Here is a 16,333-nt window from a genome sequence, read left to right as displayed (position 1 = left end):
ATGTTTTTTTTTTTTTATTTTACAATCACAAGTGTTAACTTTGTCCATTACGATCATTTCAGCAAACATTTTTCTGTTTGCCTACTCAGATGGTACAAAGCTTCACATATTTCCCCTACCCTCCCAATATATATATATATATATATATATATATATATATATATATATATATATATATGTATAGAGAGAGAGAGAGAGAGAGAGAGAGAGAGAGAGAGAGTCGGCGTCTACACAACGACCGCTGAGTCTTTAGCTCACGCAGTCACTATGATTTGTATTTTAATTTAAGACATCACATCTGACGCTATTCTCTATCTCTAAAAATCTATGTTGATCCTAGTAACTTATACAGAACTGGAAAAAGTGCTCTTTTAACCTTACACTTTGATCATAAATCAAATAAACTTGTCCACACAGATACAGTTATGAATCGCCAGCAGCCTTTGTTGAGACGTGCATACCTACATAAAATTGTGAGCCTCATCACAGTGTATCTGTAAAAATTAAATCATCTCTACATTTATAAAGTAATAGATATACACATATGGTTATATGTAGTATGGGTGACCCTGGCAAAATTCTGGTTTGCATCCCTCAGGGACTTTTAAGGCTAAAAATAATGCCTTGTTGGGAGCTCTTTTTTCATATTACTCAAAAACTTGATATGTATGACTATGGTTTTTCCATGGTGCTAAATTCAAATACACATGTCTTAAGGCATGAAACTGCACCGTTTATCCATTTTCACTGGGATTTAGCGTTCCCACGAACCCCAAAGGGGTCACAAATTCCCCCAAATTGAAAAAAATGACACGTTTTACCCCATAACTTTTGCCCCATCCATTAGATTTTTCTGAAACTTGGCGAAAATGTGAAGGCAAGATTGGCCCTTCACACTTCTCACATTCATTATTTCTTCATTATTTTTTTGTGGCGTCATCTCACATGCAGTACCAGAGGGAGGCACGCGCGGCTCGTTTATTTTAAAAAGAAAAAGAAATAAGAATTTTGTTTTTATTGTTTATTTTTATGCCAATATTTTCACAGGAAAAATTAGATTAGAAGCAAATTAAAATAAATGATAATGCATGAATAACGTATAGGCAAGAAACACACGCATACACAAAAACACTCAAAGTGGTCACAAAATATTATTAAAATAGAAAGGATATAAATATTATCATAAATATGGGTTATATCTCGTCCATTATTTGTGTCATTATTTTAAATTAAATCATAGCTGGAATAATATTCTTTAAACAAACTGAAGCAAAACATATTTTGTTATTGTATAAAACATGCTTGAATGGAAAAAAGGATAAAAAGACTAAACAGAATCAAATATCAGGATATCAAATGTTTATTGTTGCTAGGTGGCTCAAAATTTTAAAACAGCGCCTGGCATAATTTTATATATGGATAAATTGCATTTCATTAAATATCGCTATTTACAATATATTTTCATCAAATTGTTGAAGTAATTTTTATTTTCTCGGTTATTATCAGGTGACACAGACTTTGCAAGATCTTGATCAGTACATGAAAGGACTCGAAGCAGAAATGGAATTTATGAACAACAGAAAGAAAGATATTCTTTCTTTTACAAGAATTATGCGCTTATTCAATGAGGTAAAGTTTGCATTTGTTATAAGGTGCCTATGGTCGGAAAAGAATGAAGAATTACACTAAGTGCTGACAAAGCAAAAAAGGGGGGCATGATTTGGAGTCAAAAGATTAATTAATAAATAATTATATACAACTAACTGTACCGGGCCATGCGTTGTTGTGGCTCAGTTTGTTTAAATAGAAATACAAAAAAAAATTACTGTAAATTTACTGCAGATATATATATATATATATATATATATATATATATATATATATATATATATATATATATATGACGAAATGCTGCATTTTTTAATGTTTATATACAGTTATTATTTTTTGCAATTGTTTTACCAACAAAGGTTTTTAAAAAACACGCACACAAACAAACGCATGCACGGACTATACAGATCAGTAGCGACGCATGTTTTTGTTTGTTTGTTTGCTTATTTCAGGAAAAGTAGAAGTCTGTAATGTTTATATACACTTATTATTTCTTTTTGCATTTGTTTTAACAACAAAAGTTGTCTTCTTTTTTTAACGGACACAAACTCATGCACACGAACAAACGCATGCACGGACTATTAGCGACGTATGTATTTGTTTGCTTATGTTCTCAGTACTTGTGGATACACAATATTTTGAGACTTGTTAATGTTTATAGCAAACGCCCAACAAATTATGAAGTGCAAAATACACATACACAAGACGGTAATAATCTAAGCATGAAACGAACTTGACAGTGTGCAAAGTAATATATCTATTAGGAACGCCATATTGTACTTTTAGTAACCGTTCGTTTATGAAGTGTAGAATTGGATTCTGGAATATAAGAATTATCAGAACGCAGCCACTCAGAATGGTCGGAATTGGCGAGGGAGCCGTTATTATTTATGAATTGGAAATCGCTGCTTGTTGTTTAATCTATGTAGGTAGGTAAGTAGGTAGGTGAACTGGCATTGTTTACCATTTTCAGCTTACACAAACAGTAAACGGACTGTTCGCACATGTCATTTTCAACAAAAATGTGAGGTGCATTAGTCCATCGTCGCCAGTAAACGATTAATAAAACAAATCCAATAATAAATGTCTTTTTACATATGTGTGCAGTAGCTAGTCTTTCATTCTATGATTTTCACTTTTCTGTGCGTGGCCATTGATCCCTTCATAGTTGTGAATTCAAGACGAATCTATTCATGCATGCAAACACAATGGAGACTTGCAGAGATTTCAAAGGTTTTATTCAAAGGTATTAATCTTTGGGGGAGAGACTACATAAATTATTTCTTACTTAATTCTCTTACTAAGCCTTAAAATGGTCGATGCACGGGCAGAGTCTTGAGGCAATATGCACTTAGATTCTCTCTACATTTGTAGACGCATTTCGCCTCTCTCGCTTTCTGGCTCAAACTGTTCGAAGTTCTGTTCTGTCCTTCAAACACGTGATGTCATTTCTATGTAATTCGATACCTGCATTTCTAGCACCTTTTATCTATGAAGTTAACCTTTTACCTCCACCTAAATCACACTAGCTGCAGGCGATCTATTTCTGTTTACTATAGGGTAATCCTAATATGTCCTTAATGTAACCCTCGCCGAAATTCATACTAGTTAACATAATCTCTACTTACTGGTATAGGAACTCAATTTATAACAATTGTCTGCAACATTTGTTGTCTTTGTAGTCTAGTATAGACTGAAGATAAACTAAATCTGGTTAAAACGAAACCGTTTTTATTAAATAATATCAGACCATGGCGACAATTTACTTTTCCGTTGATTCTTTGATGAAATTATCCCTGTTTCTTTGAGAATTAAAAGAGCTGTATGGATCCTCTGTGAAGAAATGAGTCTATATCCAATAGAGCAAGCATGTTAAACTCTGAATGTTGCAAGGGAGACAGTGTTTGATATTAACTGGGAAACGTCAAAGGTATGTTGGTCGACGATTATTATCATTATTCAAGCCAAAAAGTTTTGTAAGCTAAAATATGTTTTAGAATAATCAAAATATTTAGAACAACTGTACCCGGCTACGCGTTGCTCTGAATCGGTTAATGGCCGAAATCACCTAGTAAATAAAAAATGCGAAATATGAAACGAAACACGCGTCCCCGCTATTGAAAGAGAATCGTTCATTTAACTGAAATGTACATAAAAATAACGAAATAAATCAATATAATCGACCGTTGTTTTTTTTTTGTTTGTTTTTTGACGTTGTAAATTTCAAAGTACATTTTTTGAGTAAATGCTATTTATAGAAAAACTTTTTAAAAATTCCAATTATTAAAATAAATTCCATTTCACAAGAAATTTATTTTAAATTTAACAAATGAACGAATCTAGTGAAAACTTCCTTTTTGTTTGCAATGTTTTATTTGTTCTAGTCAACTTCTCGTTAAATGCCAAATATTTCGTTTAAAAACAACAGTTCATTGTATTTATTTATTTATTTTAATAGTCGGAAAAACAATGAGTTATGTGAAAAAAATGTTTGCATACGTAAGTGTCCAGTAGCGGCTATTTGATGGTCATACATTGAATAAAAACCCTATAAACTTAATCGAATAGATAGAAGAGTAACTTATCTGACCTTTGATAACATTTATTTGCGTATGTTCAAGTTTTATTAACACTTCTCTGTGCGTAATAAAGAGACGGAAAAGAGCAAGACGAAAAAAAAAAAAATGTTCAACGTCCCAACCAAAAGAAAAAAAATCTCCCATAAAACAACAGTCGATGATATTTATTTATTTTATTTTTTCATTCAAATTCCAGTTTAATGAACGATTCTCGTTCAACAATAGAAGAACATTTTAACAACTAGACGTCACACACTGTATATATCACTACGTTAAAGAGATATTAATTATACAAACTCTGTTTATATACCGCCGGACAATACAACAACAGGAGTCAGTTTGTGTTGTAATAAAGGCCATACTCCTACAATTAAAACTAAAGTCGTTTAATAAAAATTATCGCAGAATATTTTTTCTTTTAATTTAGAAACATGCACTAGTTTGATCCTATTCAATACTGCAAGTACAAACGTAGATATAGTTTAATAAAAAAAATATAACGAAAGAAATTAATAAATGTGTTCTTTTTTCAATATAAGGAAAATTGAAATTAACGATTCAACTGCAACAAATCCAATTCACACATACCACAATAGTTCAAAATAGACAACTATTCAAACATTTTCCATGTTTTCTCCCAAAGCTTGACACCTCTTGTTGTCAATAATCTTTGATATGTTTGACTGAAATTTCTGTTCAGTAAACGAGTTTTATCAGCAATAACAAGTGATGATCATCAATCAGTTCTTTGAAAAGTTTTGGCATGAATTATTATAAACCGCTCTTGAGTTTTCCTAACGTAATTGCCTGTGATTTCTTTGATAATAAAGATAACTCGAAAAATGTTGTTCTAGTTTCAACTAGTGGATTCAATTTCAAAATAAATTTTCCTGAAGCAATGATAGATAAGAAATTCTTACTACCTTTCCTACATATCTCATATTTAATATTTTCCTCTTTCAAAGTTGCTGTCTGTGCAGGCTTCAAATAAGCTTAGAATCGCCTGTGGGGCGTATGTTTGCCATGCCCATAGTAGAGTGATATTTGTTGCAATTTTTTTGACTCATAAAAGAGGTAGATTTTTAAATGCTCTCCAGCAGAGCATTATATGACACAAGGTCAGAAGATGGGATACAGACAATTCCCTAAATGAGGACAACTCTTGCCTCGAGAAAAATTGCCTGAGCCTCCCCGTCGGCATTCCCCGGTCAGGGCGCCTCAGACGACAAGCAATAAACTTGCCCCACCCGAAAACCAGGTAGCAAGACCTGGGAGGGTGGACCTTCTCGGTGATACGAAGGCGGCGTACCTCAGTTCGACAGGTACTGGGCCAGTTCCTGGCCTCGTACTTGTCGGGTTGAGTGTCAAGAATAGATGATTTACGAGTACTTTCTATCCAGTCCCCAAACCGCCGAAGCCACAAGAAGACTCATCCTCACCAGAAGTAATAGGGGTATGCTCCCTCAAAGTGGGGAGATTCTATTTATAAATGCTAGGAACTGACGAATCAAATTAATTCACGTTCTGCTATCAACCAATCAGAAACCAGAATTGCTCCATAAAAATTAAACCTTGCACACACACACACACACACACACACACACACACACACACACATATATATATATATATATATATATATATATATATATATATATATATATATATATATATATATTGTGTAAGTACGAGAAAAATCTTTTGCTCATTGGCTGCAAAATTATAAACTCCGGAACCTGTACAGAACAGCTGTCCACTAAGAATTCGTCATCTCCAGAACTTGTATAGAATAACTACACTTTAGAAACTCTTCTAAAACTAAATAACTCAAGATGTGCTGCTTGAATTAAGAAGTGGGGTTTGACTTGAGAAAACTATACCATCTTTGAATTGGAATGCTTAAAAAAATGAGCAGCGTCTCTAAAAAATAGTTTTATATGATTTATGTTTGCTGTTTTTTAATAGTCATCAAAAGTTTCTTATGTTCCTCCAATTTTTTTGAAAACATTTTGATTTTGATATCAATTTTCTATTCCGATGGCAAACGGATAATATAATCAATTTATCCCAATCGAAATCTCTAATAGATAAAAACCTATATATTAATACGATAGCGTGTGTGAGTTCTTTTGTGTGTCACGCTTACATCCGGGTCGTTTAATTGTTATGTTCTTCTATTTCTTGTAATAAATAATTTTACCAAGAATTCTTCGTAAGTTTTGATTCCGGTTTCGACTATAGCTGATGGCACTTAAGTCATCTATTTTTTTTTATAAATAATTTTATCCAGAATTCTTCATAAGTTTTGGTTTCGGTTTCGATTATGGCTGAAGGAACTCATAAGTTTTTATTTCAGTTTCGATTCAAGCTAATGCACCCAAGTCATATGGATATATTTTTTTATTTTTGAACTCGCAACTTTATAACGTATAAAAATTGATAAAACATTAACTCTATAATAATACATACGAAATCTGCAACAAGTAAAATATCATATTTAAGCGTACTTTATGACCGGGCTTTACCGGGCGTCCCTGCTAGCTTAGATAAATACATTAATAGGATAGCGTGTGTATTATTTATTTGGTGCGTCACACTTACATTTGAGTGACTGTTGTTTAATTGTTATGGACTTTCATTTCTTGTAATAAATAATTTTACCAAGAATTCTTTTTAAGTTTTGGTTTCGGTTTCGATTATAGCTGATGGCACTTAAGTTATCTTTATTTTTATAAATAATTTTACCAAGAATTTTTCAAAAGTTTTGGTTTCGGTTCCGATTAAAACTGATGCACCCAATTCATATGGATATATTCTGTTATTTTTGAAATCGCAACTTTATAATATTTTATATATTATCGATAGAACATTAACTGTATAATAACATATACGAAATCTGCAAGAATTAAAATATCATATTTAAACGTACTTTACGACCGGGCTACGCCGGGCGTCCTTGCTAGTTTATATTATTATTACTATGTTAATTAAAACTTAAATATGTAATTAATATAAGGCTAGACATAGTATTGATCCGTTGGATTACAAGCATTATCGCTATTTACTCTGCTTGGAAATGATTTTAAAAGTTCCTAATCTGTGAAATGTTTGTAAAGAAATTCTTCTTGCATAAGTAAACATTGTCAGTTTCTTTACTTCTATATTATCGTTGTGGGTGAGAGTAATACATTGTTGAATGAAACATGGTGATTTTTATTAATTATAAATCACGGCTAATTTGTATTATTTGAATTATTCAGACCTTTGTTCTCATATTGAGTGTTATTTTCACGTTTCGACCGATGTAATCTCCGATCTGCTTCAGGTGTATCTTGTCGAACTCATGAATCTGCACGGAATTTCAAATGGAACCCTTTATTTAATCCACAGGTAACATGGTTGTGTTTCGTCAGGCATGACCTAACCCTAACCCTAACCCTAACCCTACCCCCGACCAGGTAGAAAGTCTTAAGTAATTTACTATTGTATTCTCAGTATCGTTTGCACTCAGGATTGGACCTTCAACCTCAAGAAAAGTTTAACTTAGAAATGAATTTTACAGAGTACTTTATCCGTTACGCCACTGGTTCTTGGAGACAATACTAAGAATAAAATTGCGAATTGCTTAAGACTTCTACCTAGCCATGGATGACGGAATGAGAGCATACTACCCACGTGGATTAAATAAAGGGTTCCATTCGAAATTCTGTGTAGATTACCGAGTTCGGCAGAAAAATTTACACCTTAAGAAAATCGAAGGTTACATCGACCGAAACTTTGTAAAAATCCCCCCCCCCCCGATGAGAACAGTAGTTCGAATAATACAAATAACACAAATTATTAATCGTCATCTAAAAACATCCAGAAACACAAATTACAGCTAATTAGAACAATTAAAACATAATTTTCTTCAAATATAACTCAATCTCAGAACTAAATTATATTTTTGAGTGATTAATGTATATATATATAAAGCATTAGGGGGAAAATGGTAGCTTTAGTGTAATAATAGATTGAAAGGTTGCTGCAAAGAAGGTGTGTTCCCTCTATCAAGCTAGAAGACTACTCATGCCTGAGATTATCCTTTACCTTTACAAGGCCACCATTCCCCCATGCATGGAGTATTGTTGCCACATCTGGGCTGCTGCATCTACCACTAGTCTCTCCATCTTAGATAAAGTTAAAAAAAGAGTTGTCAATCTAATCGGTCCCACTTTATCAACTAAGCTCCAGCCCCTGTCTCATCGCCGCAATGTTGCATCACTGTGCTAGACTTTGGAATTCCCTTCCTGCTGCCTGCTTTCCTGTCTGTACTGATATGCAGAAGTTTAAATGTAACATAAACAAATATCTTGTTAATCTTTGCTAGACATGGCCCCAAATACTAGCCTCTTGCGTCCAAGTGGCGATATGCTTTGTAAGGGGTGAACATGAGTAAAAAAAAAAAAGAAAAGAAAAGAAAGTATATATGCATTCAGCTTTATATTAATGAATTTCTTTTAATTATGTTCAGGTTTCAAGTGCACACTCTCGAATGGAAACTGATTTTGGGTTGATCAATAAAACGATGGAATTTTTGAAGAAATATCAACATGAATTGCCTGAAGTCGCCAACCAGTTGCATGAAAGCAACCCAATTCGTTGGAATAACCTGAAGACAAAAGTTTCGTTAGCCAAACAAAATCTTGGGCCGACCATTCAAGAAGAATCAGCAAGTATATTAAAAGTGAGAAGTATTATTAAAATCTTTGTTGTGTTTGTTTTGTAATAGGCATTTCAACCCATTTTTCGTTATTAAATGCTTTTATAGATTTAAAGCACCCATAAAACTCCGTGCTTTAAGAAAGATTATTTTTTTTAATTTTTATTTAAAATAGCGACAGATTATTGAAGTAGAAATAAAATAAATTGAGAGAGAGAAAGAAAGAGAAAGAGGACAGAGAGAAAGATATATATATATATGTATATATATATATATATATATATTATATATATATATATATATATATATAGAGAGAGAGAGAGAGAGAGAGAGAGAGAGAGAGAGAGAGTAATATGTAAGGGGACAAAGAGAGGAAGATATATATATATAGAGAGAGATAGTGATAGATAGATAGATAGATAGATAGATAGATAAGAACAGAGAGAGGGGTGGGAAAGAGATAAAGTGATAGAGAAATATAGATTTATATATATATATATATATATATATATATATATATATATATATATATATATAGAGAGAGAGAGAGAGAGAGAGAGAGAAAGAGAAAAAAGGCGATAAAGGGGCTAAGTAGAGATGTGATAGGGAAAATATGGAGGAAAGAATAAAAATAGAGTGTGAAATATATATAAATATATATATATATATATATATAATATAATATATATATATATATAAAGCAAGGGGGGGAGAAGTTTCAATTTTTAGGTTTTAAATTTTTACTGATGTTTGCTTATTCAGCATGGTACATTAAGCAGATAAGAGAGAGAGAGAAGGGGGAGAGAGAGAGAAAGAGAGGGAGAGAGAGAGGGAAAGAGTTAGTGTAGATGTCATGGGTTTGACAAGTACAGGGTTCCATTTAAAATTTTCGTAGTCGCTATAAGTCTAGAGAGAGAGAGAGAGAGAGAGAGAGATGGAGGAAAGATAAAGAAAACGATATAGATAGAGGAATATAAATGCATATTTATATGCACATATATGTGCATATAAATGTACATATATGCATATATATGCATATATTGGCATGTATATATATATGTAAGCATATATATATATAAAGATATAGCTAGTAAGATGGGAAGAAATAGATAGAGATAAAGAGGTTGAGATAAATAGATATATAAATATTGAGGGAGAGGGGACAGATAGAAAGAAAGAGGGAAGAGGATATATTTTAAACAGTTAATATTCTGTAACATACATATGTAATTTGCAGTTATATTTTCTTCTGTATATGCAATAGATCCGTTGATCGTAAAATGTATGATGCCACTAGAAAACTTAAAACAGATACTACACTTTTACATATTTATTTGTAGAAATATCCAAATTAACATTAGCCACAAATTAGACACACAACCATTCAAAAGTGTGCGGAAATGTGTTTTGTTGATGAACAAGTGTCTATCCTACTCTTGAGTAGACCAATCTCAGTCGCTATAATGCCACATCCACACTAGTGGCTGTCCTACTTAAGATATCTTCAAATTGATTGGCAATTTTATTGTTTATAAATTATTAATAAAAACACCATTTGTTAAAAGAAAATTAAAGTCACCACCAATAGAAGATATACAACCATAAAAACAACATAAGATATGTGAAATTTTAAATCAAGTGCAATAAATAATCGACAAGCTGAAAGAATCACCTAACACCTTCCTACTAATGACAGCTTAAACACGGGGGGGGGGGAAACAGCATCTCCCCTCCTCTCATCACACCTCCAAAAAAACCTACTGCTTACATATATCCCCCTCCCCGGAATGTAGATCGCACCTAAATATCTTATAAAAACCAATGTAATTTTGACACCCAGTTTCAATATCAATTCTATTTTGGTCTGATGAAATGTTGTCCCTGAAGTGGGACTTCACTGAAACATGTATGCACGTATGTAACCAATAATGTTTGTATAATAAACAGACTATATATGTATATATGCACACACAGGTTTCATTGAAATGAAACAAGGCATGGGCCCCCCCCCCAAAAAAAAAATAGCAGCTTCATTTAAGGAAAGAAAAAGGATTTATTTCTCTGAAATTTTTTATCTAAAGATACTTTTTTAATAAAACATGAAAATGTAACACAATTAGGCTTGAAATAAAAATGGACAGACCTATTTACCATTATCCCCAGCGGTTTGACTTTTTTTTTCTTTACAAAAATATATGTCCAATTTCATCCGTCTAGGGTTGGAGGGTACTCAAAAACACGACCAGAAATTAGAGAAAAAGAGAAAATCAAAGAACTATAAAACAATGCTTTTATAACTAAGCATCTTTAAATAGCTGAAAAAAAAACACTGATTTTTTTCTTTTAATTTATTTTACTTTTATTCATCCCGAACCTGTAACAGTTCCACGTGGACGTAAGGGGCTACTATTTAGGAACATATCTACAGAGATACAATGTAGGGAGTTGAGTAGTGAGATATCTGCTGACATTACACTTAAACTTCTGCATGTCAGTACAGTCATGGAAGTAGGAGACCTAGAGGGAATTCCAAAGTCTAGCAGGTCGAGGAAAGAAACTATTAGAGCAGAAGGTTTTCCGGCACCTAGACATCTCTCTCGTGAGGGGGTGTAATTTTGCTGTTTGTCGGGTTAGTTTGGTGTATTTATGTCGAGAGGTATGAGTTCATCAGAGCACGTTTATTACATTACCTTTTAATCGGTGTGAATAATGTAGTATTACTTATGTTTTTACAAGACCCCCTCCCATGAATTATCTTTCCTTTTTACGATGGTAAAGCTGGTAATTCCCAGGAATCAGCTTCCTTTTTGTTAGACAGTGAGGTTAAACCTCACAGGTATTACATCCTCCTTGGTGGGGGGATAGTATAGTATTTTTTCTGTTGTCATGCGACTATATTCCCAAGAACTATACCTTCTCCATTTGGGAAGGGGTAATGTAGTGTCTATACTGTTGTTATGATATCATCTTCTCAGGCATTAACTCCTCCTTTTTTTGTGGAGGAGATAAGAGTTTGTTGCTCATGATATCACCCTCTTAGTCATTATCTCCTCCTTTAGAGATCAGTGTGTTCATTTACCTTGATATCATTTTTTCAGGTTGCAAAAATAAAAAGATTAAAACTAACAATTCATTTTATACGCTTTAGAATTTATGTTTGGTAGACGAAAAGTCAGACTTTGCTTTTTTTTTTTTGTTTCTTTAAGGAACTGAATGCGTTCAACGCAAAAGTTAATCGGTTATTGGAGGATATTGCTGAAGCACCAGTTACCAAACAAGATTGCGACCAAACTTCTGCAGCCAATATCATTCATGGTTTCAAATCAAGACAGAAAACATTGGAAATTGAAGCAATGGTAAATATTATTTGATTTCAGTTGCATTTTTTTTTTCAATACTTTGGAAGTGTAAGAATTTAAAACTTTATCCTTTATTTAATTCACTGAGATAGACCGTTCTTAATCCATGACAATGCCTTTTTATATATTTGCTTGTTTCCCTTACCAGGTGTAACAAATTGTTTATACACAGTATTTTATGTAAACACACGTATTTGCACACGTGTTGCTGTTGTGCCTGTAAGAGATCAAGTAATCACATCAAATAAAATCTCTTTTAAACATACGTGCACGGTTGCTGGTCTTCACTTCTTTTGATCGTCACCTTTCTATGTGTTGACTGTGATCCCCTCTCATGGCTGTTAGCCTTCTGTTGACGAATCTGCTCGTGTATTAAAACACAATGGAGGCTTGCTGAGGTTTTCAAGGGTTTTATTCGTAGAGCTTGTTCTTGAGGAAAAGAACATGTAAATTATGACTTATTTCATTTTCTTAACTTGTTTTCCTAACTCAGCCTTAATGATGGTGATGCACGGGCAGAGTCTCGAGGCAACATCCACATGGATTCCTACATTATCAGGCACATCTTACCTGTCTCATTTGGACTGACTTTTAATAATCCTTGTTTCTCTCCTCAAAAGCATGACGTCATCACATCCTATATTTCGACACCTACGTTTCTAGTACGTTTTTATAGAGATGACCTTTGAACCTCTTGGTTCAATCCTGCCACCGGCAAATTTCCGTTTGATGCCAAGTTATTGTTACTAATGTAACCCTAACCGAAATTCATACTAATTAACATAATCTCTACTTACTCACGTAGGATCCCAATATATAACAATATAATTAAAATCACAAGTCAGAATTTATTGAAAATATCATCAAATAACAAATGTATTTAAAATGATCTCTTCATGTACACTGAATTGAGCATTGAAAGATAGTATATTAGTCAGAAATAATATAGTAGACTAAACTGAGTATTGAAAGATAATACAAAATGGAAGTAATAATATAGTTTCGACTTCAGACAGCTAGATACCAAATCTTAATTAATAATGGATAAAAAAACAACAAATGATATTGACATTATTAATCTTTGCCTTCATAGCGACAAATAATGTTGTTTCAAAACCGTCTTTGCTGACATTCGACCATGCACTGAAGATGTGAAAACTAAGAAACGATGTTATCGATCTTGTCAACCTCAAAATAAATTAACAGAACTCCTATTCACTAACACCTTAATTCGCACCAACTCTGTAATTCTAAAAGCAAAACTGTTATAATGCCACGGACACATCGTCTGGGAATTGTGTACTGAAAACCAGCATGATTGTATGATCCAGCCCTCTCCCTAAGAATCTTTTGATTGTATTAGCGTAAACATTTACTGATTCCCCTATCTACTTGAATCGTCCAAGTTCTTCATATGCTTAAAAAAAAAAACCCTTCGGTAAATGCCATCTCATTTCTATAAGTGGTCATCTGTGATATGCAATCTTCTGATCTGGAGTCAAGCAAAATAGAATAAAAGTTCAAAATACAAGTGAAGAACACAACAAACCACGAAAATATGGGGTTAAAAATAACAATCTTTACTATGAGAAAATGTTTGAATATGTTCGAATATGTGTATACAAGTTGTGTTTGCTTTAGCAAGAGTCTCACGATGCGACTGAAATATCTTTTGTATTTGCTTTATGTGAGTGAAATGTTTGCTGAGATGTATGTGTGAGTTCATTAGAAATACATTTTAGCTGTGCTATTTGATTGCTCACTATTTTATATGCACAAGATTTCGATAGGTTTTAACTTAATAGATGATACTGTTGTTGTTGTTGTTGTTGTTGTTGTTTCTTGCTGATGTCTGGTGTCTAGTTGAGAGTTTGACATATATGGTGAATAAAGTAGATAGTAGTTTTCCAAAAGTAATTCTAGATCAAATCGTTGTGATTATGTTGGTGGGAAATAAATTGTTTTCACATGAAGTCACTTGTTTGTATGCAGAAGATTTTATTAGGTTTTAATCTAACAGATGATACTATTTATTGTTTCTTCCAAATGGCTGGTTAACGAGTGCAATGTTAATGCTTGGTGTCTGGTTGAGAGTTCCATATATGTGGTGAATAAAATAGTTCTCCAAAAGAGATTCTAGGTGAGATCAAAGCTGTGCGAGTATATGGGTGGGGAAAAATTTAATTGTTTTGACATGGAGTCATGATGTTATGGTGATATCTGGTTGTAATCTCGCCAGTCGTTTGATTACTGTAAACCTTTATAGCCAATTACATGAAGTAATTTGAGAAAAATTTTACTTTTTTATCTAATATTTGGATAATATTTTTTTTTTTTTTTTTTTATTACATTTTCACCCCAAACAAGGCAAATTGCCACTTTGGTGTAGGGGGCTACTATCAGGGGCAACAACTACTGGGGTACTATGTAGGGATTTGGGCAGCAAGGTGTCGGTTCACATTACACTTGAACTTCTGCACGTCAGTACTGTTGGGGAAGCAGGGACCTGGAATGGAATTCCAGAGTCTTGCGGTTCTGGGGAAGAAACTATTGGAGTAGAAAGATCTTTTACATCTAGGGATCTCTACAGTGTGGGGGTGGGATTTAGTAGCCTGTCGGGTTTGTCGAGGGTGCTCGCGTCATGGGGGCACAAGTGATTGCAGTTCGTCTAAGCATTCACCACTAAAATACTTGTAGAAAAGGCAGAGGGATGCAACATTTCGTCGATGGGACAGAGGCTGAAGCTTAGATGCCAGTTCAGGGCTTATCAGGTTTGCGACTCTCTTTTGAACCCTGTCAAGGAGCGAGAGACTAGTAGCAGATGCACCAGCCCAGATGTGGCAGCAATACTCCATACATGGGCGAATGGTGGCCTTATAGAGGTACAGGACACTTTCGGGTGTTAGTAGTTTTCTAGCACGGTAGAGAGAGCCTACCTTTCTTACAGCGGCCCTGGCAATGCCTTCAATGTAATTGTTCCAACTCATGTTTCCTGTGAACGTTAGGCCAAGGAGTTTGAAAGATGGACTCTCAGATAAAGAGTCGTTGGCCATTGCTATGGGTGGTAGAGAGGGTTTCTTGTAATTATTGAATGAAACTAGTTTAGTCTTGGCAGCATTGAACGCGACCAACCACTTTTGTCCCCATTCCACTACAGATTGGAGGTCTTCCTCTAGTGTTTCTGCCATTTCTTTAGAAATGTGTTCATTCGTCTTCCTGTCGTGTCTGCCATAGAGTGTAGTGTCATCAGCATATATACCCATCTCAGAGGCAATGTTGTCGGGGAGGTCATTTATGAATATCAGGAACAATAGAGGTCCAAGGATAGAACCCTGGGGCACTCCCGCATTTATATCATATTGTTTGGATGTGCGACCGTCGAGGACTACCTGGATTTTTCTCTTATCTAAGAAGGATTTAATTATGTTAAGTATTCTACCAGTGATACGGTATGATCTGATTTTACTGAGGAGACTCTCATGCCATACCCTGTCAAAAGCCTTAGATATATCTAGAGCTACCGCTCTGCCTTCCCCCGCTTTGTCCAGTGAATGGTATATACGTTCAGAGATCACAGTGAGGATGTCTGCTGTGGAACGGGCTTGTCTAAATCCATATTGTTTGTCAGTCAGTAGTTTAGCATCTGTAAGATGATGGACTAGAGCATGGTTAATTATGGTCTCAAATATTTTGGCAAAAAGTGGGAGGAGGCTAATGGGGCGATAATTTGATGGGTCTGTCCTTTCGCCAGAATTCTTGAATACTGGTACAACAGAAGCAGTTTTCCAACAGCCCGGAAAGCAAGCTTCATTAAGGTATTGTGTAAATGATTCTGTTTGCACATTTAGATTATTAATTTTGTTAATGTAGTCAAATTGATAACAGTTCGAATGCAATCCTGACATGCGGTAAAAAGATTAAAGAAGTTTAAATTATGCATCTAGTGTTTTCACCATTTATTGTTTTCTCTCAATCTGACGCTGCTTGGTTGTATGATAATTCAACATATGTAACTGTTTATCAAATTGATGAAAACTGAAAGTACTTATTAGTCTCTTCATAATGAGACTGTTAAAAGGGAG

The 16,333-nt window shown here is 34.0% G+C and overlaps 2 protein-coding genes across 2 annotated transcripts in view; both read left to right on the top strand.

The window, feature by feature from the left end:
* LOC145284635 (uncharacterized) overlaps window positions 1-1,062 on the top strand; it is a 96,170-nt gene extending 95,108 nt beyond the window's left edge. The window contains exon 25 of the mRNA XM_080133540.1: window positions 1,048-1,062. Coding sequence (XP_079989666.1) covers window positions 1,048-1,062 — 15 coding nt within the window. The remainder of the gene's footprint in view (window positions 1-1,047) is intronic.
* A 443-nt stretch (window positions 1,063-1,505) lies between these two features.
* The window catches only part of LOC145284634 (dynein axonemal heavy chain 9-like), a 63,321-nt gene continuing 48,493 nt past the window's right edge, over window positions 1,506-16,333 (top strand). The window contains exons 1-3 of the mRNA XM_080133539.1: window positions 1,506-1,629; window positions 8,704-8,916; window positions 12,099-12,248. Coding sequence (XP_079989665.1) covers window positions 1,540-1,629; window positions 8,704-8,916; window positions 12,099-12,248 — 453 coding nt within the window. The 5' untranslated portion in view covers window positions 1,506-1,539. The remainder of the gene's footprint in view (window positions 1,630-8,703; window positions 8,917-12,098; window positions 12,249-16,333) is intronic.

Source organism: Euprymna scolopes, chromosome 9 (genome assembly GCF_053919585.1).
Source record: "Euprymna scolopes isolate OS-2025 chromosome 9, ASM5391958v1, whole genome shotgun sequence".
Classification (NCBI taxonomy): Eukaryota; Metazoa; Mollusca; class Cephalopoda; order Sepiida; family Sepiolidae; genus Euprymna; species Euprymna scolopes.
The sequence above is the reverse complement of the archived record's forward strand: the minus strand, read 5'-3'. Positions and strand labels throughout refer to the sequence as shown.